Consider the following 22,500-nt stretch of genomic DNA (forward strand, 5'->3'; position numbering starts at 1 on the left):
ATCCGTGTGGCAGTAAATGCAGCTCTGCTCGTGCACACATTCCAGGAAATGTGCTTTTATTAGTAATTTCGTAATTTTTAAACACACGAGCCTTTCCAGGACCCACTTACCCTTTCAGCTGCTGCGTGCATTCATCACGTTTGTTGTCAGTCTGCATACTTAATCATGCACTCTTTCCTACTTACACATTCGGTGTCCAGGAATAGGGGGGCTGTGAGTGCAGCTGCATGTTATCAGCCCTCTTCTCAAAGTACTGCATTAACAAGGGGGTTTTACACCACACAGCTGAAGATTTATTTTGCCAATATAAACGTTATGTTCATTGGCTAAATTATGACGGAGACCACTGTTTTTAGGTCTGAATTGACAGCGCCTGTTATTATCAGTTCTTATCAGATCTGTGGCTCCACCCTGAGGTGAATTTCTCTCTGCCGCTTGCTATTGGCTGTTTAGTTTGCCCATCCACCTGCTGTGAAATGACTGTATTATAGTGCAGAGGTGGCTATTATATTATATACAGAAAAAAAATGTTTTTAATGTATTTTGCTTTTTTCACTGCAACACGATTTTAAATGCTTCTGTCAGGATTCAAAATGCAAGTCAGACCTGTTGGTTTTGCCAATGCTGGAATACTACATTACTTCACGATGGCCCTCACAAGCACCAGATCGCTTATCAATTGGCAGTGAGCGCTTGGAGACTGAAGGAGCTTTTCTGCAATGGAAAAGCCAATTGACCCCTTACAAACGGTTTCCGTAGGATACAGTTCACGACTGTTGATCATTTGCAAAAGTGCTGTGAAGAAATTATACATTTAATTCCTGTAGCATCTTGGAACTGATTTTTCTTGTATGATGCTGTTTGCTTTCATATTCACCCAGCAAGGGGCATTTCTTCACCAGTAACACTGGGAAGGGGAGTGTGGGGCGAGGGGGATGTGGGACCAAGGTCTTTGGAGTTGATTTAGCTCTGATATGTCAGGGCAGTGACAATGCAATGAGTCAGCAACTCACACCTGTCCTTGACAACTTCACTTAAGCTCCCTGGCCTTGCAGGAAGAAACAAAGAGGCACATTTACTAAAATAATGTCAGAGCGCGGTGTTATGTCAAATTTGGCAACAGCGCGCTCCAACATTTTTAGAAGTGTGTTTCCCTAGCGCTGTCGCTAAAATAGTTGCCTATCACCCACGCAAGGGTGCCTGCGCTGCATGGGTGACGAAGGGACACCTTCCTGCACATAAACAATGAATAATGGCATATGCTCTCTCTATGTGTGCTGCAGAATGCAGCACACGTAGAAAGAAAAAAACAATTTGCCATTCTAGGACCAGGTATTACCTGGCCTTAGTATTTGGCGCTGCCCTAGCCTTGTAAATCTGGGGCAGCATCAAAAAGCAATGATTGTTGCAGTGGGACGCCCACAGCAATACCCATTGCCCGCCCCTTTACAGCTGAAGACTGTGGAAGAAAGGGGAACATTTACAAGGTGGCATTAAGCCCCATTAAGTGGCTTAGCGACACCTTGTAAATATTGAGAATGGCGCAACGTCACTGGAGCGTCAGAAAAAGTGACACTCCAGTTAGGGCTTGTAAATATGCCCCAGAAAACGAGCAGTAGTAATCGTCCAAGTTTCACCTCAAGCCTCTATTTATAGCTTTCTCCAACAACCCCTTTTAATTTCTTTAAGCCATTACTCTACCACAGTGAACCATGTTGTGTCTTGTTGTGACAGGAGCTGATAGCTTGTTAATGTTTGTTCATACGTACAAAACTCAACTGGCCAGATTCACAAAGGTAAGCTTACACTTTTGTGTACGTTTTCGTTATTTTTTTTTTTGTATTCACAAACTACGAGTTAATTATAAGTTTGTGACTGTGGAGACTCTGCAGCCAGGGCGGAGAACACTACAGAAAAAGACTTGTCCTATCTTTTTATGTGCAGAGCTCTCCTCCCCGACTGCAGTGTTCGTAAACTTACTATTAACTTGGAGTTTGTGAATACCCCAAAAAAATGAATCAGGCCCGGTTCCTGCATTGATATCAGAATTTTATCTCAAAATGGTTGTACTTTGATGCACATGCGCCTCTACTGGATATGTTTACATACAAAAAAAAATGTATTTGCAAATTTAAAATATTTTAATTCTTTGTATGATTTTCTACACTATATTCCTTGTCTGTGGCAGAACTTGAAGCTTCGATTGCTTCATTGACCGAATTCATGTAAGTGCAAGTTGCAACATGCATTTTGCTTTTACTTTTTAGGATTCCCATTGATTCCTGCCTGCATACATTCTATTGCCAGAAGTGTATATTACAATGACAAGTAAGTGTGTCTCAATTTCAAAATCTAATGGTATAATATCTATATAAAGTCTGGATATTCAACATGTGTTTCATATTTGTGTTCACAGTTGCTGGATCAGCTCTGACACACATTTACTGTATATAATCCACGGTCCCATATGTGCAGCTTTATTGGTATGTTGAATTATTTGTTACTTTTCTGTCTAGTCATAATTATATTGGTAGCTTGAAATGACAACATGTGATTGTGTGCAAAGATATAGGGAGTTGTAGTCTTTGTTCAGTTTAACAAAAAGAAAATAGTGGAGTTATTAGATAACGAAGAGAATGGGCTGAAGGACTTTTGTTAGGAACATTGTGATTGTAGATTTGAGGTGTATGTGTCTGTCTAAAAGCATACTGTTTAAAAGACAAAAGATGTGCACATTTATAAGAATAAAGATCTGCAGGATTCAGACCTATGCTAATAACTTTGGCGCCATTTCACTAATCTTCACAAAACGTTCCAAAATAAAGGTTCAACCACCTCAGGTTCTTCCTAGAAAGATTCAGGGAGATCTATCATGCTTGGGCCGAGAGAAAGAGGAGGTGTCTAAATTTGTTTTCCTGATGCAATTTCCCATATGAATTTGAAGGCGAAAGCTAGAGCTTCACTCAGAAAATTGTGCTTTTGGAGGTTTGGTGTCAACCTATTAAACTTTTTGAGAAATTAAGGTTCAAAAGTTAGTGGCATCTGGATGTACTCCTGGGGTATCACAAAGTAACAAACAAAAAAGAGCTATCTGATTGGTCAAGAGGGTATTTTCCCTGTTGGCCCCTGCAGTATCATGTGCCAAACCGGTTCTGCTGTGCCAAGGAATCTGATTAGCTTGCCACAATATCAACAGAAATGCTGCAGCCGCAATTACAGGGCAGGGGTGGGAGTACTCCTCACCCCCGAGACAAAATCATTTTTTTTTTGTGCCACTCGATCCAGCGAGATCATCTCCTGTAGCCCCGCAACAGTACTGCAAAAATAATTAGACCAGCTTTCACCCTGGGATGGGCATCCTGACTAATTTGACAGTATTAGTCCTGACAATACGAAATCCTCAGAAACGTAAAAGCCCCTCGCGCTCCTGTTTTGTGGACCTGAAAGCTGCTTTTGATAGCATAGACAGGACAATGCTCTGTTCCAAACTTGCAGCTTGAGGGATACTAGAGAAACTATTGAAAGCAATTCAACAACTCCACACTGATCCCTGGATTAGGATAAAAATAGAAGACAGAACATGGGTCTCCAACAAGATCCAGACCACAACAGGCCATAAACAGCAGTGTGTGTGTTCAACCTCTTCCTGAAAGATCTCACCCAAGACTTGGATCAGACAAATACACAGGTACCCAAATTAGGAGGGAAAACATTGACGAGTATGTTACATGCTGATGGCATAGATCTCAGCAGAATCAAGGTCGGTCTACAAAGGCTGTTGCACTCTAGCAAATAATCTGGACATCAACGTCGCAAAAAGAAAGGTGACAGCATTCCAAAAAAGATGTAAGAAAGTAGGACCCTGGCATCTAAATAACTACAAACTAATTCAAGAGCAAGCCTGCAAGTTTGTGGGAGTGATAATTGATACAAACAGCACTTTTTTATGAAATAAAGAACAAATGAAAGCGAAGGCGAGGTCTCTCCTTGCTGCTTTTTTATCCCTTCAGAAGAGGATTGGAGGCTTCTTGCTCCTCCCCATACTGGAAGTTATTAGAACGAAACTTCTGCCCACCATAACCTACGGCCGCACAGCACTTTGCAGCCGAAAATCTGAATGGCTAGAGTCATTAAATCTTAACACCTATAGGCTGCCCTTTCGACTGCCCCGGAATGCCCCGCCAGCATAAATCAGCATAAATCAGGTTGGAGTTTGGCCATATGTGGCAAAAATATGCAAGCCTTTGTCAAATTCTTTCACACACTGAGAGCAGCCAAGGAAGACTCACTAGATCAAAGGCTCTGGATTGAATTATATACAGACATGGGCCCACACTGTGACTATCTACTGTCTGGTATAGAGTCCCTACAAATAAACAAACTGTGGGAACTCCCACCTCATTTCAAGTCTTTAGGAAACATTTTAACAAAATTACTTATGATCTTTCGCTTTTGGAGGATAAAAACATCTCCTCAAAATGCGCTCACTCATGGGTAACCATCCAGTCCTAAAAGGCGCAGCAGGAATACCCAAGTTCTATTTATTCATTCCATAAAAAAGTTGAAATAATGCGTCTGTATTTGGGTGATTTTCCAACTTTGGACCTCTGCCTGAAATAGCTTGCAAAAAGAACTAATAAATCCTGCAGAGGCTGTACTCAAGCCCTCAAAACTATTAACCAAATTATTTGTATTTGTTGTGTATTCCTGACAGAGCAACGATAAATCTTATGTCATTGTTTCAACTCACTGGGAGTGTGAATTTGTTAACAAGCAGTTATAGCCTGTTTTAACAGGGGGATACAAGATTGAATCTTCAGACAATTGGATTTTTGACCCAAGCCGTAAAAAAATACTGCAACGTAAAACAAGCTAAATTAATCTTAAGCCCTCCATATACATTGCTGCTGGCTCCGTTCTAAAGACGAATATTTTTTGACAGGTCTTTAAGAATCCTTTCCAAATGCACTTTATATCTTATGTGTAAAATTGTTGTTAGCACCAGTACCAAAGTAATAACTCTTAAGATGTCTTTTTAATTGTAATTTTCAGCTAACTTGTATCGTGTTCTTTTTACATGCAATTTTTTAATTAACTAAGCATAGCTAAAAAAAAAATTTAATTTGAAGTAAAAATAATTCTAAAAAAGAAGGGAGAGGTGTCCGTGGGGGGTGCTCTGTGACCCTGGAGGGTTAGCCAGCAATGGGGCACTGGCCATCAGTGGGTGGATGTGCTCATGTGAGGGGTTGGGCACAGGGCCTGGCTGTTGGCTGTGCGTGGCAGAAGACTGGCCTCCTATGGGGTGGGGAAATCTCAAATGACATCATTGCTGACATTACCGATGAAATCATACAATCGCTGTGACACAGTCCAATAAGGTTTGGGCGTTGAAAAAAATCTACACACTACAGGTGTAGACAATTTTCATACTTAAGTATTTCACATGATCCACAACTTTAAGTGTTGTGGTTGACAGGAATTAATTTGCCATGGTAAATACCCCTTTTTTCTGGGCACTATAGACTATGCTCCATAGTTTAATAAAATACACTACAAATGTTCCTGAGATGGGCACAGTGGCATACAGCTTTAGAGCCATAGTTATAACGTCAGTGAGAGATAAAGCACTTCTAAGAGGGGCACCTCTACATTCTACATTATTAAACAATCTTCAGTGCGTCAACATCTTCAGTGAAGTTCTCTTAAATAAACATTCACACCTTAAAAATGTCCTTGTTACATAGAATTTGTCTACAGTACTGCATTAAAACTATTTGATATGGGCACGTGCCCCCATATCCATTTGTGGAATATCTATTGTGAACAAAAAGGTTGGCCTTTCTCACAGATTTTTAGGTCTCGCCTGGCGAACACAGCGCAAAAGCGCTGTCACCAGCGAGATCTATTGTTGCTGACTTGCCTCGGAAGTGGGACAGGAGATGGGCACACGCAAGGCTTTTGGCGGATTGGAGCCTGTGTACTCGCACGTGAACATGCACGTCCACACACGCGATGTGCATATCTCCTGTCCCCCTTCCGACCACATGCCAGCCCCATTGGAGAGGCCCGCTGCAAGACGGGGCCGCTCAGAATGCCAAAAGGACACTGTGCCTCGATCAGGCACCAACAATAGCCCACACGGAGCCCCCCAGCCCTTCTTCACTCACCGGGCTGCTCTTCTGGGGGGGGCTCCTCCTCGTGGCTGCAGCACTTCTCTTACGGGGCTTCTCTACACTCCTGGGAGCCCCGCGCTGCCATGAGCAGCCTCGGCCGCCGCACTCTTCACCCGGGCCCCCTCCTGGGACCCGGGGCTTCTCTGCACTCCGGCCGCCACCGCGGGGCTCTCCCTTCAGCATGGGAGCCCCGCGTTAGCACGGCACGCTGGTTTCTCTTTTTGCCGGAGCAGGCCACGCCCACGTCCCCAGCCAAGGGCGCCTGACTTCCGGCTTGAAGACTAGTTTTGTTAGTTGTGATCCCCATACTGGGATGCATGCCTTTTGGGGGTTGTTTAATTTAAATTAGTGAAGCAGGGGCAAGAGACTAATTTGCCATTGCCAAGAGTTTTTTTTTTACCTTTTAATGTAAAATATGCTTCACCGTTAACCTCCAACCCCCCCACCCCTCCCACAAAACTTGTGCCCGGCCCCTCCCTAATCGCGAGTTAACCCATCTAGCAGCTTTATGCCGCCATCTTATGTAAACAGCAGTCATTGTCTTCACAACGCTACGGTCTTAAACTTTTAAATATAGGGCCCTGCCTGCTTTATCTTCTGCATGTCAGTTCGTTACGTCGCACTTTATCTTACTTAAAATGCCAGGCAGCCCCGATTGGATTCATTCTCATAGACGTACTCGCCGCCTAAGGGGCTGCCGCCACGTCTCTTCACGATCCTCTCTCTCCTGGAGTGCGTCTGGTATACTACCCGAAATTAATGCTGCTCACTTCAGGGCTCTCCATTTAATCGCAGTAAGATCCACTCAGGTAAGTGGCCCACCCTCGCCACACAGGGGCCAATGTGAGATTCATGCATTGTTTCATTCTCCGTCTGTAAGTACTTTATTCACTGCTGGTTTCGAAAACTGCTGATCTTCGACCCTGATCTGAAGCTGTGCCCACTCTTTGGTACACCCGTTTCAGCGTGCTTCTCTTTTCCACACTTTAAACCATAACTAATGTATCTGCGGACCCGCTTCCACAATGAATGGGCTTGTATGCTCTAATATGATGTTTCGAAGTATGCCGCTCAGGCCTCTTATTAGGGTGTAGGTGGAAAGAAATCACATCTGTTGTGTTGTAGGCCTTTGCGAAAATATTATTTGAAATGACTATAGAATTAAACTTATTAGAGAGGGCCTGAAAATGGATCATTCCTTGTAGCAAGAAGTGAGTATGGAGGCTATCTACTTACAGCAGCAACTTCGTTCCCAAACGGGGAGCTTTGATCCAATATCCGCAAGATTGAGGTAATGAAGGACAAATTTTTAGTGCAATTACAGAATATACAGAAAAACAGACATCCACTGTTGCCCTTTGCAAAAAGATCTACTGGTTTGGGTGTAAGTATGGATTACAACAAATGAAAAGGAAGTGATAGACCTGTTTATAAATTAAGAGCGGTGACAGTGTCCATATTGAGATCCGATTATAAATAATGTCTTTCAATTAACTATTTAAAAATGATTTAGAAGGCATAAAGAAGACCATTATGCTGCCTCATTTGTACAATTACAGACTTAAGTATGAAGTAGCTGATTACTTGTCTTTTGTGTCCTCCTAGGAGTAAGACATCTGCTCTTGTTTACAAGGAATGAGGAAATTATCTGTCCTCGTAGATCACAGAGCCAACAGTGTGGTAGAGAAGGCTACAACACGCTCCTGTCGATATAAGATACAATGCCTATTGATCTGTATTGTCTTTTTCTCCTTGGTTCTAACTGCATTGCTCCAAGGCCGCGATATTTAAAACTAGTCTTGTAGCACCGCAGTCACACATTTATTTTTCTTTGCCTCAGGACCAACTTTCATTTGTTTCAGAGTTCTGCTCTGTCACCTCTCAGTGCTGCTTTAAGACGTTTCAGCATGGTAACATTTCTAAAGTTGACCTATGTACCATCCTTTGGAGAGTTCTCTTTATCCATCACATCCCTAGCCCTTCCTTCATTGATTTGCTTTGGCAAGTTGTACTTATGGTTCTGTCCGAACTACACAGAAGCCAAAGGTTGCACTACTGTTACACTACAAACTGCTCCCAAGCTTTAGGAGGCAACAGTGCAATGCAACAGGTCTTGCATTTGCAAGAGATGGAGCTATGATGATACCTTTTATTTATGTGCTTTGAAAACCTGCAACTGGTGCGTAAACACGCGCTTTGCATTCGAGAAGCAAGGCTGGCAGTAAAAGAGGCACAGTTACTGCCAGCCTTGCTTGTTGTATGCAACGACTGTGAGTACAAAGCGCTTGTTTATGCACCACAGGTTTTCAAAACACATAAATAAAAGGCATTGTAATTTACAATGCCAAGAGCTCAAACACTCGCAAATGCGAGACCTATTGCATACCAAATGCTTGTTTGAAACATGCTTTTGCTTTCAGTCTCAACCTACTTTCAAGCATAGGTCTGCAACCCACATTAGGAGCACTGAGTCTTTATCTTGTTTGACGGGGATTGCACCCAAACATTAGTGATTTATAAACGGTGCAGTGCTGAACTTTCAACATGCAAAATTATGCTTTCATCCAGGACTTTTGCTATTTCCATGCTATGGATCCATACATGCACATTCTTTGCTGCATATGACAATGATGTTATCAATGATGTCATTTAACATGTCATGAGTGATGTAATATGTGGGGTCATAAGCAGTAAGTGGCGGGATGCCAGTTATAGGTAGCTCAGTAAACTATAACAGGTGCATCTTAGAGGTTTTTGGGGGGTTTCAAACAATAGTTTTTATATTATTACAATGTCTAATTATACCATCACTTGAACCTTTGCTTATATATATATGTGTGTGTGTCTGTGTGTGTGTGTATACATATATATATATCAACAAAAACCTTTCCAAACGTCATAGAAAGGCAACCGGCACTCGAAGTCAAGGGATTACATCCTGTTTATTCAGTCATATCATCTTGGGCATTGGACAACTTGAGAGACACGTTTATATACATATATATATATATATATATATATATATATATATATATATATATATATATATATATATATATATATATATATATATATATATATATATATATATATATATATATATATAGAGAGAGAATATTTAAAACCATTGCTTAGAACATGAAATATTTTACCCGATCAACATACAAGTAAGAAAAGGGTGTCGATGTAGCAATGGCCCAAAAGACAAAAATTATTGAAAGTTACTAGAGCTCACAGACTTACAAATTCCCAAACAATTATATTGTTGAGGTTATGTTGAATGTTGTACATTCAACACAGTTCATGAATGTATAAAACATACCCCGTCAGTTGGAAGTTGGACCCACTTAGATGGCAGCTGATCACAGCTTTTTTGCATTGTCTAATGCCAGAGAGATCTCCAGTAGTCGCTGGCAGTCTAAAGCCAACTTTGGACAAATTCACAGAATGCGGAATAATATTTCTGCTGTCCCATCACATAATCAGCATGCCCGGTCACTGATTTCTCCTTGCCAGCCACTATTACATTTCTGCAGCAGGAATAGACAAAATCTAAACTTGGTAAATTTCAGCTTCTTAGCCAATGGCTTTAAGTAATTAGATTATTATTTGTGGTGGCTGACTACTGACATCAAGGAATAATCATAAAGCTTGTGAAGGGGATCCTTCAAAGTCACTTAACTAACCTTAACTCAACCCCTATGCAGCTATGACATAAAGCAGACAGGCTTAACTGTGTAAAATATTTATGCAGTGCCAAAACAGTAATTAAATCGAAATGCAAAGCAATAAAAATCCCAAACCTAATTAGGAAAATAGAGTAAAATTAAATAAACAAAATTACAAAAATCCAATAAGGTAAACCACAGATATACATTTTTAAAGTAGGAATAGTGCCAAGAAACACAAAGTGTTAATGATAGTAAATGGTCATGGTAGACCGCAATGGATCGCAGATCATATGCACCAACCAGGCTCGTCCTGTTCAAGGATTTTCATTTTAAGTCCCAATCTGCCACAGAATTACACTTCTAAAGACCCCAGGACCTCAGGGAAGACCATTATAGACCCACAGGGTGTCAGGTAGAAGCCAATAGCAGGGTCCCGTTCAAGTCCTGTTGCCACAAGTCAGTTGGGAAATTGCAGGAAAGACATGTTGTAGCTTGTTGTATCCCTGTAGCTTGTATGGGAGGGTGGCCGTATGTCCCTTGAAGTCCACATCTTTGTCCTGGGTACAAGAGAGAGCAGGTCCAGTCCGTCTGGGATTCTCTCAGGTCACAGACAGCAGGTCCAGCCCTCTTTTGTTCTTTCTGAGGTCTAGAAATTATTCTGAAGTGGGTGCCTGGAGGTGCCACATTTAAACCTGCCATGAGCTAGTGGGTGGGAATGACTCCTGGGCACGACCTAACCAATGGGGTAAATGTTTCCGTGGCGAACCCTATCCACTTTAGGCAGATGAAAAATGGTGAAAGTCTTCTCCACACTAAACTTGAGCAGTAAAGGCTGGGTGTGTTTGTTTGGAGTGTAATATGGTAATCCTAGTGTCTTCCCACATCTACCATCTAAATTCTATTTGAAGCAGGCACTGTTCCCTCAATAAATCCAGAGACAGAAATCTGGTAGAACAAAGCAGAGTCCTTCAGCAACTGACACTAGATACACAAGCATTGTCTTGGGATCCTGTTTCCTGCCTTTCAAGAACGTCCCAAAGTGTTATATGTAAAGTCCAGAAACAGAAGTCTGGTATGACAAAGTAGGGTCATTCATCAACCAAATGTGGACACACAAGAATTGTCTTAGCATTCTGCTTCCTGCCTTTTAAGGTTCTAGTGGACGTGTCACTCACAGTGACCTGTTATGGAGCTCTTGTGAGGCATTTCCACCTTTTAGAATGCTAACCTCTAGATAGGAGAAGTTGCAGAACAAATGCAAACTAGCCTCTAGGAGGATCAGGCTGTGAAAAGGTAACTTTCAAAAAGTTACTTTTCTTAATATTTAGAAAAGGCTAACTTCAACTTCAAATTGGATTTTTTATAACTATCTAAAATAGTTTGTTAGAGGCATGTGAGCTGTAGATCACATGCTTTGCATACTCCTGCCATCTAGTGTTGGGTCCGGATGTTTGCAAGTTGTTTTTGTTCGAAGAAGTCTTTCCAATCACGGGGTAGGTGACATCCTTTTGGTGATAGTACGCATGGGCATCGACTACATTGTTAGATTGGTTTTGTCCGCCATTGAGTTTGGACGGGTATTGTTGCGTTCCGCTTTGTAATCGATCCTTGGGTTCCCACTCAGTGCTTACTTCTCTCTACCTCAACTGTCTTGTTCTCGAATGCGCTTCTCTTTCCGCAGTTCAAATAAAAACTCAAGACTTTGACATTTCGATCCTTAGATCTGTGGACGCCCATCCGGTCCGCCTGCATCCGTTCGGCTCCACGTGGATGGAACGGACCCCATTTAAATTCTGTCCTCTGTGCCACATGAAATATCCGTGCACAGACTCTCATCAGGTGTGTAATTTGTGCTTGTCCCCCGAGCACAAGGAGGAAGACTGCAACGCGTGCCGATCCTTCAGATCAAAGTAAACTCTCTATGATCGTTGGGCTCGACGTCGAGAGATTCAGCGGCAGTGGTTGGATGTCACACCAAATCTTTTCAGCGAAGACTCCAAACAAGAAGAGGTATCAGCAGCAGAAGAAGAGCTGGCTTTGGCTGCGTCTGACTCCAGTTCAGAATTGCAGATTGACCTCGAAGACGATGATGTGCCGCAGGGACGTGAGTACCAACACACCTTCTCCCCCCCTTCTACCGTCCCTAAAAAATCTAAGATTTCGGCACCACCTCTGCCGCAAGGCCAAGGTCGGCACCGAGATGAGGTTTCTTACGCTCCCCCTTCGGGCCCGGCACCAAACACACCAAGTTGGCCAAAGCCTACTTTCAAGCCGAAACCTTTGAGCTCCAAATCCAAGATCGGTTCCGAACTGAAAACTTTGGATCCAAAACCTTCGACAGCGAAACCCAAGAAGCTCTTGGAGTCAAAATCTTCAGCACCAAAGGGACTTTCCAGCTCGGCTCCGAAAACCTCGATGCCAAAAAGCAAAGACTTGCCTGCAACACAAACTGATCCAAATAAAGACACTGTACCTATTAAATTGGATCCTAGGCAGAAGAAACTGTATATTCATCCAGATACAGGACACATTCATGGTAAATCACCATCCAAGCACAAGCTTCCAGATGATGATGACGACCCATACAAAATTCCTGAGAAGAGGAAAAGTGTAGGCACTAGCCCTTTCCACACATTTCCATCTCCTCCTCCTCCCTCTTCACCACAGCTTGATCCATTAAATATTACACCTAGTCAGTCTTCTCCACCTCAACTTGACACAGGTGACACTAACGATGATGAGGCACAACTACCAGATCTTTTGACAGATTACATCACTGATCCTCCACAAGATACATATCCAGATCTTTATCCGGCCAGGCCAACTCCACCTGATGACAACTTATCATACCAACTGCTTATTGCCAGGGCAGCATAATACCATGGGGTGGAGCTACATAAAGAGTCTTTAGAGGAAGATTTTCTCTTTGACACTCTAGGAACACACAAATCTAATCCCTATGCTCAAAGGTATGTTAAAGCACACAGACGATAGTTTTAAAGACCCTGTCCGTGCTAGAATTCTTACTCCTAGAGTAAAGGAGTAAGATATAAACTCTATAAACCTAGAGTAAAATATAAACCTTCCCCTACAGATCGCATTTTTATTAAGGGCCAGTTACCACTTGACTCTTTAGTGGTATCAAATGCGAGAAAGAAAGCAAATTCTCAAGCATTTGGGGATGCCCCCCCCCCCCGGATAAAGAGTTGAAGCTTATTGATGCTTCGGGCAAACGTGTAGCAGCGCAAGCAGCTAATTAGTGGGTACTGCTAATACACATGGCCTACTGGCAAGGTATGATTGAGCCCACTGGGATGAAACAGAATAATTACTGCAGTTTCTCCTTGAGTACCATAGGGCAAAAGCTCAAGACTTAGTCTAAGAAGGGAAATTAAATTCTAATGTCTATCTGATGCGCTGTAGATGCTCTAGATACAGCTGAAACCGCAGCTAGAGAAGTGAATACCAGCATCTTACTGAGACATCATGCTTGGCAGCAAATTTCAGGATTCAAGCCTGAAGTCCAACAATCCATACTAAATATACCTTTTGATAAAAAGCATCTTTTTGGCCCTGAACTCGACTTAGCACTGGAAAAAATTAAAATGGACACCGACGTGGTAAAATCGATGAGAGCACTTCAATCTCCCTCAAATAGAGGTTCCTTTCAATCAATCAATCAATCATGACATTTGTATAGCGCGCTACTCACCCGGAAGGGTCTCAAATCGCTGGAGGAGAGGGGTCCGTTACTGCTCGAAAAGCCAGGTCTTGAGTTGCTTCCTGAAGGAGAGGTGGTCCTGGGTTAGCCGAAGGTGGATGGGGAGGGAGTTCCATGTCTTGGCTGCCAGGTAGGAGAAGGATCTTCCTCCGGCGGTGGTTCTACGGATGCGTGGGAAGGCGGCGAGGGCGAGGCTGGTCGACCGTAGCTGGCGGGTGGGCGTGTAGAAGGTCAGACGGCTGTTGAGGTACTTGGGGCCTAAGTCGTGGAGAGCCTTGTGTGCGTGGGTGAGGAGTCTGAACGTGATCCTCTTGCTGACGGGGAGCCAGTGCAGGTCTCTCAGGTGGCCGGTGATGTGGCTGTGTCGGGGGATGTCCAGGACGAGTCGTGCGGAGGCGTTCTGGATGCGTTGGAGTCTTTTCTGAAGTTTGGCTGTTGTTCTGGCGTAGAGTGTGTTTCCGTAGTCCAGTCGGCTGGTGACGAGTGCCTGGGTAACCGTCTTCCTGGTTTCGGTGGGGACCCATCGGAAAATCTTTCGGAGCATGCGCAGGGTGTTGAAGCACGATGATGAGACGGCGTTGACTTGTCTGGTCATCGAGAGGGAGGAGTCCAGGATGAAGCCCAGGTTACGTGCGTGGTCCGTTGGCTTGGGGGTGGTGCCCAGGGCAGGGGGCCACCAGGAGTCGTCCCAGGCGGAGGGCGATGATCCCAGGATGAGGACTTCCGTCTTGTCTGAGTTCAGTTTCAGGCGGCTGTTCTTCATCCACTCGGCGACGTCTTTCCTCCCTTCGTGTAGGCTTGTTCTGGCGGAGGCTGGGTCGTTGGTGAGGGAGAGGATCAGCTGGGTGTCATCGGCGTAGGAGATGATGTTGAGGTTGTGTTGGCGTGCGATGGCTGCGAGGGGGCTCATGTAGACGTTGAAGAGAGTGGGGCTGAGCGAAGATCCCTGTGGTACGCCGCAGATGACTTCGGTGGCCTCGGATCTGAACGGGGGGAGGCGGACTCTCTGGGTTCTTCCGGCGAGGAACGAGATGATCCACTCCAGTGCCTTCTCTTGGATTCCGATGTCGCTGAGGCGCTGCACTAGGGTGCGGTGGCAGACCGTGTCGAACGCTGCGGAGAGGTCCAGGAGGATGAGGGCCGCTGTTTCCCCGTTGTCGAGCAGGGATCTGATGTCATCAGTGGCTGCGATGAGGGCTGTCTCGGTGCTGTGGTTGGCTCGGAAGCCGGACTGCGAGTTGTCGAGGGATCCGTTCAACTCGAGGAAGGCGGCAAGCTGTCTGTTGACGGTCTTCTCAATGACTTTGGCAGGAAAAGGGAGGAGCGAGATGGGGCGAAAGTCTTGAGGTCGGAGGGGTCCGCTGTTGGTTTCTTCAGGAGGGCGCTGATCTCGGCGTGCTTCCAGCTTTCCGGGAAGGTGGCGTGTTGAAGGACGCATTGATGATGTCCCGGAGTTGGGGTGCGATGATGGAGTCGGCCCTGTTGAAGACGTGGTGGGGGCAGGGGTCGGTAGGGGATCCGGAGTGGATGGTGTTCATCATGCGGGTGGTGTCTTCGGTGCTGACCGGGGTCCAGGCACAGAGGGTGGTGGTAGGGGGCGTTGGTTCAGTGGTTGGGTGCGACGTTGGTGTGCCGAAGCTGTTGTGTATTTCGGAGATCCTGCGGTGGAAGAACGAGGCGAGTGAGTCGCAGAGGTCTTGTGAGGGAGTGATGTCGTTGTTTCCGGCGCTGGGGTTGGAGAGCTCTTTGACGATGCTGAAGAGTTCCTTGCTGTTGTGGGCGTTGTTGTCCAGACGTTCTTTGAATGCTGTCTTCTTGGTGGTGCGGATCAGCTGGTGGTGTTTGCGGGTGGCGTGCTTGAGGGCAGTCATGTTGTCTGTGGTCTGGTCTTTGCGCCATGTTTTCTCGAGGGTGCGGCAATTCTTCTTGGAGTTCTTAAGTTCGTCGGTGAACCAAGAGGCTTTCTTGCTGCCGGGTCGGCTGGGAGGGGTCTTCAGAGGTGCGAGGACGTCTGCGCTGTTGGTGATCCACTGTGTGAGGTTGCTGGCTGCTTCGCTGGGGTTCGGTGTGCTGGCGGGAGGGTTCTGGCTGAGGGAGGTGGTGAGCTGGTCGGCGGTGATCTTGTTCCAGTTCCTGCGAGGGACCTGTTGCGGGTGGTGGTGGGTCGTGGTTCTTCTGAAGATGAAGTGGATGCAGCTGTGGTCAGTCCAATGTAGTCCGGTGGAGTGGCTGAAGGAGATGTGCTTGCTGGAGGAGAAGACTGGGTCAAGCGTGTGGCCGGCGTAGTGGGTGGGGGTGTTCGCCAGTTGCTTGAGACCGAGGTTGGCGAGGGTGGTGGTGTTGCTGTCCTTGTTGTTCTCCAGGTGGAAGTTGAAGTCCCCTAGGAGGATGTAGTCAGCGGAGGGGAGGGCGTGTGGGCTGATGAAGTCTGTGATGTCTTCGCTGAATTGTGTGCGTGGTCCCGGGGTTCTGTAGATGAGGGTGCCTCTGAGTGTGGTCTTGGGGTCGGTGTGTATCTGGAAGTGGAGGTGTTCGGCGGCGGTGAAGGTGTCGTCGGAGCTGGTCGTGATGCGGATGGTGTTCTTGTGTATGATGGCGATGCCTCCTCCAGTTTGGTTGACGCGGTCCCTCCCGGTGATCTTGTATCCGTCCGGGATGGCGATGGCGATGTCGGGCGCTGAGGAGGCGTTCATCCAGGTTTCCGTCAGGAAGGCGACGTCTGGCGATGTTGTGTCGAGCAGGTTCCAGAGTTCGACGGCGTGTGTGTGGCCGGAGTGGGTGTTGAGCAGGATGCACTTGAGGTGGTTGCTGCTGGTGCTTGGCTTGGCGGGTGCGGTGCAGGTCCGGGGGCAGGTGAATTTGCAGGCTTGGCAGGTGAAGGGTCCGTGTGTGCGTTTCGGGGTGGCTTGGTAGCAGGCGGGGGTTCGGCCGGCATTGAGTGCGTTGAGGGTGGCGGCGTCGTAGGTCCGTCGTGTGGTCTGGCGTCGGAGAGGACCAGGGGTCCTGGCGCTGGGCGCGGTCCCGGCACGGACGGGCGTAGACGGCTTGCCTTTGGCGCGCCTTCGGTGCACAATCGGCGCGCCCGCTGCGCGTGAACGCTGCGCGTACACGTGGACTCCGCCATAAATGGCGTAGTGGGAGGGGTGGAGTGGGAGGGAGGAGCAGTTGGGAGGCGGGAGCGGTGTGGCGCGGGGAGGGGATCGGCGTACAGAAGGCAAAAGGGGGGGCGGGGCCGCAGGGGAGCAGCGGCGGGGAGGGCGAGAAAAGACGGAAAGACGGCGAGAACGAAACAAAAACAAGCACTGGTAGCGAGCAGGTAGAGGCAGGTAGGGAGACCGGGCACACTCACGGAGAGCCGCGTGGCGGGTGGAGCGACCGTCACCGACCAGGGTCAGGTCAGGTCACAGCTCCCCGTCGTGCTGGAACACCCTAAGTATCCGGAGGGAGGGAGGAGCAGCTGGTAGGCGGGAGCGGGGTGGCGCGGGGAGGGGATCGGGGTACAGAAGGCAAAAGGGGGGGCGGGGCCGCAGGGGAGCAGCGGCAGGGAGCGGGGAGGGTGAGAAAAGACGGAAAGACGGCGAGAACAAAACAAAAACAAGCACTGGCAGCGCTCCTTTTATAGGAGAAGGTCCAAGTCTACAGGCACTGCCCAGAACACTTCCTCATACAGGCAATTCCCAATCCTTCTTTACAAGAGAATTTTTCAGTGGGGATTATAGAGGAAATAGTCCGAAGGGCAGAGGTAATAATACCACACCTCACACTTCCCCTTCCTCAAGCAAACAGTGACTTTCCAACACTTCCCGCTGACTATTCCACACCTGTCTGCGGAAGACTTCAAAACTTTCTCCCCATTTAGAACTCACTAACAACCGACAAATGGGTGCTTGGAATTATCCAACATGGCTATTGCCTGGAGCTTACCAACAATCCTCCAAACATTCCTACTTGATTTCACAAAATGTCACCAGACCACCAGCACTTGCTTCAACAAGAAGTGCACTCTTTATTACACAAAGGGGCTATAGAACCAGTCCCACTTCAATACCAAGGGTCAGGGGTTTATTCCCTTTATTTTCTGATTCCCAAAAAGGACGGCTCTTTGAGACCTATTCTAGATCTCAGAGAGTTAAACAAATACATATTGTCAGAGCATTTTCACATGGTCACTCTTCAACAAATACTCCCCCTGTTGAGCAGGGAGACTTTATGTCCATGCTAGATCTGAAGGACGACTAATTTCATATTCCAATTCATCCCGCTCATCGCAAATACCACAGATTTGTGATAGCTGACAAACATTACCAGTTCAAGGTACTTCCATTTGGCGTCCCCAAGGCCCCCAGAGTGTTCACCAAATGTCTTGCTGTAGTAGCCGCTCATCTCAGAAGACAATGTATACATGTCTTCCCTTACCTGGACGACTGGCTTATCAAAGCAAGCACTTACCAGACCTGTATGCTACACACTCAGGCAACAGTACATCTGCTTTATCAGTTGAGCGTCACAATAAATGCACAGAATTCTCACAAGGGTCTTATCTAGGAGCTTCCCTCAATACTATCAAAGCTCTAGCCACTCAAAATGTAGCCAGGATTCTCAATATTCAGGCCACAATGTTACAGTTTCACCCCAATCAATCATTACCAGCCAGAGTCTTCATGCAACTGTTGGGAATGATGGCATCCTGCATTGTAATCGTACCTCATGTAAGGCTACACATGTGTCCTCTGAAGGAATGTCTAGCACGTCAGTGGAATCAATCACAGGGTCTATTAACCGATCTAGTGTTGGTAGACAGCTGCACCCATCGCTCTCTGCAGTGGTGGAACCCTCAAAACTTAGGAAAGGGGCAGCCCTTCATGGACCCGATTCCACAGATTGTATTGACAGTGGGCGCATCTCTAGCTGGTAGGGGTGCTCATCTTCAACATCACACGGTACAAGGGATGTGGTCACAAACATCTACACATCAACTACCTAGAACTGCTAGCAGTGTTTCTAGCACTGAAAGCTTTTCTCACCCAACTTATATGCAAGACTATCTTAGTGCGCACAGACAACATGACAGCCATGTATTACCTACAAAAACAAGGAGGAACACACTCTCTCCAACTGTTGCGATTTGCGCAAAGCATTTGGAATTGGGCGATTCACCACAAAATATATCTCCTAGTAGAACACCTTCCAGGAGTAGACAATCAGATTGCAGACCTGCTCAGCAGACACAGGATGCAAATCCACGCGTGGGAACCTCATCCCCAAGTTCTTCTTCCCTATTTTCAAAAATGGGGATTTCCACAGATAGATCTGTTTGCTACAGCGCAGAACGCAAAATGCTCAAACTTCGCATCCAGGTTCCCACCCCAAGCTTCCAAAGGCAATGCTCTATGGATGAATTGGTTAGGGATATTTGCTTGCGCTTTTCCGCCTCTCCCACTAACTCCGTTACTGGTTCGGAAGCTCAGACAAATGTCCCTCACACTGATCTTAGTAGCCCCCACTTGGGCTCACCAATCTTGGTACACTACCCTGTTAGAACTCTCAGTGGTTCCAAATCAAAAGTTACATCTCACACCCTCTCTCCTCACTCAGAGCCACAGAGAAATCAGACATCCAAATCCCAAAGAACTCAACATAGCGATTTGGCTCCTGAAGTCATAGAGTTCGGTTATTTATAATTACCACCAGCCTGTATGAATATTCTCAAAGAGGCTAGAAAGCCTACTACTAGAGCATGTTATGCTGCGAAATGGAAACGGTTTGTTGTCTATTTTAACAACAACCATATAAATCGGCTTGATGCTTCAGTACAGAACATCATTTGTTATCTGTTGCACTTACAGCAATGTGGATTAGCATAAACATCCATTCGCTTATATTTAGCAGCAGTAGCTGCATATTTGCAAAACAGACAACACTTATCCCTATTGAGAGTACCAGTGATTAAAGCCTTCATGGAATGATTAAGAAGGATAATACCACCAATAATTCCCCCTGCTCCAGAGTGGAACTTAAACATAGTTCTTACAAGGCTAATAGGTCCACCTTTTGAACCGATGCACAAATGCCAGTTGCAATTCCTCTCATGGAAAGTCGCTTTCCTCATAGCGATAACTTCATTAAGGAGAGTTGGTGAGCTTCAGGTATTGATTATACAAGAGCCTTTCTTCCAGCTGCACAAGGATAGAGTGGTTCTTCGTACTAATCCTACATTTCTCCCTAAAGTAGTTCTGCTTTTCATATCAATCAATCAGTTGTGTTACCTGTTTTCTTTTCCTCAACCTGATTCTGTAGCAGAACGAGCTCTACATACACTTGATGTTAGGCGACCTATACTTTACTACAAAGGAAGAACCAAAGAGTTCAGGAAAACAAAACAACTATTTTGTTGCTTTTTCTCCACCTCACAAGGGCAATCCTATTTCTAAGTCAGATATTGCAAGATGGATTGTAAAATGTATCCAGACATGTTATACTAAAGCAAGGAGAACTTTGTTAGTACCCCCTAGGGCGCATTCCACTCGCAAAATAGGGGCTACTTCTTGGGAAATATCCCCATAGCTGACATTTGTAAGGCAGCAACATAGTCTACACCGCACACATCACCAAACACTATTGTGTAGATGTGTCCTCAAGACAACAGGCAAATGTAGGCCAAGCAGTACTTAAAACACTATTTCAAACAACTACAGCCACTACAGGTTAGCCACTGATTTCAGAGAGTGCTGCTATAATATAGTCTATGCAAAGCATGTGATCTACAGCTCACATGGCTCGAACAGAAAATGTTACTTACCCAGTAAGCATCTGTTCTTGGCATGTAGAGCTGTAGATTCACATGCGTCCACCCACCTCCCCAGTCTCCTGTAGTGGTTGTAGTTCTTAATTTACAGTCAGAAGCATGGACATCTTTATTCTACACTTCCTAACTCCATTTCTCACCCTCTGCTGGGAAACAATCTAGCAATGGAGTCAATGCACATGTGCACTATCACCGAAAGGAGGAGTCACCTACGTCGTGACTGGAAAGACTTCTTCAAACAAAAACAACTTGCAAACATCTGGACCCAACACTAGATGGCAGGAGTATGCAAAGCATGTGAATCTACAGCTCTACATGCCAAGAACAGATGCTTACTGGGAAAGTAACATTTTCCTTTTTTTTTTCCTCTAGCTTTTCCCAGTCCCGAGATACAGTACTATACTCTAGTTTTCTACCTACTACAGTGAAACATAGCTTTTAGGTGCTAGTCACTGTAAGGACATGCGAACATACTAACATACATTTTCTATATGTAGCATAAAACATACCGTAAAATTTATTTGTAAAGTGCACATTCACCCATTGGTATCTTGGCGCTGAACAACAGATGTTTGTTACCCAACTATATGGTACTCATTTTATTGATCTCAGAAGGGTAAAAGGCTGAGTGGACCCGCCGGGATTTGAATCTGTGACCATGAGGTCAAAAAGAGTCCCCTTCAGGGGACGCATTAGTCTACTGAGCTCCAGACCCTGCTTTGTAAAGCATGTCCTGCTTTACAATACCATGCACCCTTCATTTTGGGTTCCAAGGCCTACATAGGGGTGACTTAATAATAGTTAAATGGAAGGTTTTGACCTGTCAAAAGAGTTTATTTTGACAGATCGAATTACGTTTTTTAGACTGCTTCAGTCAAGCTACTATGAATGGTAAGGCTCAAGTCATGATTGCATTGCCACTGTAGTAGATGGCCCAATACATGCTACAGTCTACTAGTGACATTTAACTCACAAGCCCTGGTTAGTCTTTGTACCATATACTAGGAAGTTATAGATACGCTAAATATGCCAATTAGGTGTATACCAATTTCATCAAGTTGAAAGGAGGATCACAGGCACTTTACCCGTCGTTAGCAGGGGTGAAGTGCACTAAGTTTTACAACCAGCAAAAACAGTTAGGGCAAAAATCTGGAGTTACACCACGTAAAAGATGGTCATTTCGTACAACGGTATTGAAAAGTTCCATTATTGCTGGAATTTATGTTGAACATAAATTAAGCTAAGACCATTCTTCTTAGCTGCTAAGGTTTTCTGAAAAGAATAAGAGTCAACATACTGCCAGTTAAAGAAACCCTATAATAAGCAAGAGGGATAGAAATTACAACCATATTAGGGTGGATAACATGAACTATGCAAATTTGGGTTGCGCACTATTTTGATAATTTAATTACAAACGAAGTCTATTCATATGTTGGTAATAGAAATGAATATGCATAATAAAATCTCTGAAACAAATGTCAACATTTCCTGGGCAGTTCATTTTAATAAACTTAATGTAGCTCATAAGGAAGAGTTGTAATTTCATTCGACCATGTAGGCTGTTATGTGGATGATATTCTTTATGATCTTCACTTGTCTAGATTTAAATGATTTGTTAGTAAAGTTGGACCAGCTTATTTTGGTGATATGGGGAAATGCAAACAAGCTGAACCAAAGCTCGGCAGAAAGTATGTAGAAGAGAAATTTAACAAAACATTAAGTAAAATCCAATGAGTGTTGTATGTTTTTTAGATCTCTGTGTTGAGGTGGTTTAGGATGTCTCCTGAGGGATTCGTAAAGAGGCTACAAAATTACTTGGGAGGCAGAAAGGGAAGCAGTGTCTGCAGTTACTTCCTGGACTCAGAGAAGTGTATACAACATCAGTTGCGGCTCCAGGAGGGAGTGCTGGGGGGCGGTGGGGCGGGGAGGGGCAGGGTGGGGGTAGTAAACTCCGGCATCCAGCAGATCGGAATTGAGTAAAGAAATAAATAAATAAAACTAATTAAATTGTGTGCACTGCAACGCCAAATGCGCTGCAGCGCGTGCAATTTAATTTGTTTTATTTATTTATTTATTTATTTATTTGCCTAACTCCGATCGCCCGTATGCCGGAGTTTACTACCCACACCC

At 45.2% G+C, this 22,500-nt stretch overlaps 1 protein-coding gene across 1 annotated transcript in view; it reads left to right on the plus strand.

Moving 5' to 3' along the window:
* The window catches only part of CALCRL (calcitonin receptor like receptor), a 321,773-nt gene that overhangs the window by 211,927 nt on the left and 87,346 nt on the right, over nucleotides 1-22,500 (plus strand). The window contains exons 9-10 of the mRNA XM_085648706.1: nucleotides 2,268-2,328; nucleotides 2,417-2,483. Coding sequence (XP_085504832.1) covers nucleotides 2,268-2,328; nucleotides 2,417-2,483 — 128 coding nt within the window. The remainder of the gene's footprint in view (nucleotides 1-2,267; nucleotides 2,329-2,416; nucleotides 2,484-22,500) is intronic.

Source organism: Triturus cristatus, chromosome 3_2, assembly GCF_964204655.1.
Source record: "Triturus cristatus chromosome 3_2, aTriCri1.1, whole genome shotgun sequence".
In the NCBI taxonomy this organism is placed as follows: domain Eukaryota; kingdom Metazoa; phylum Chordata; class Amphibia; order Caudata; family Salamandridae; genus Triturus; species Triturus cristatus.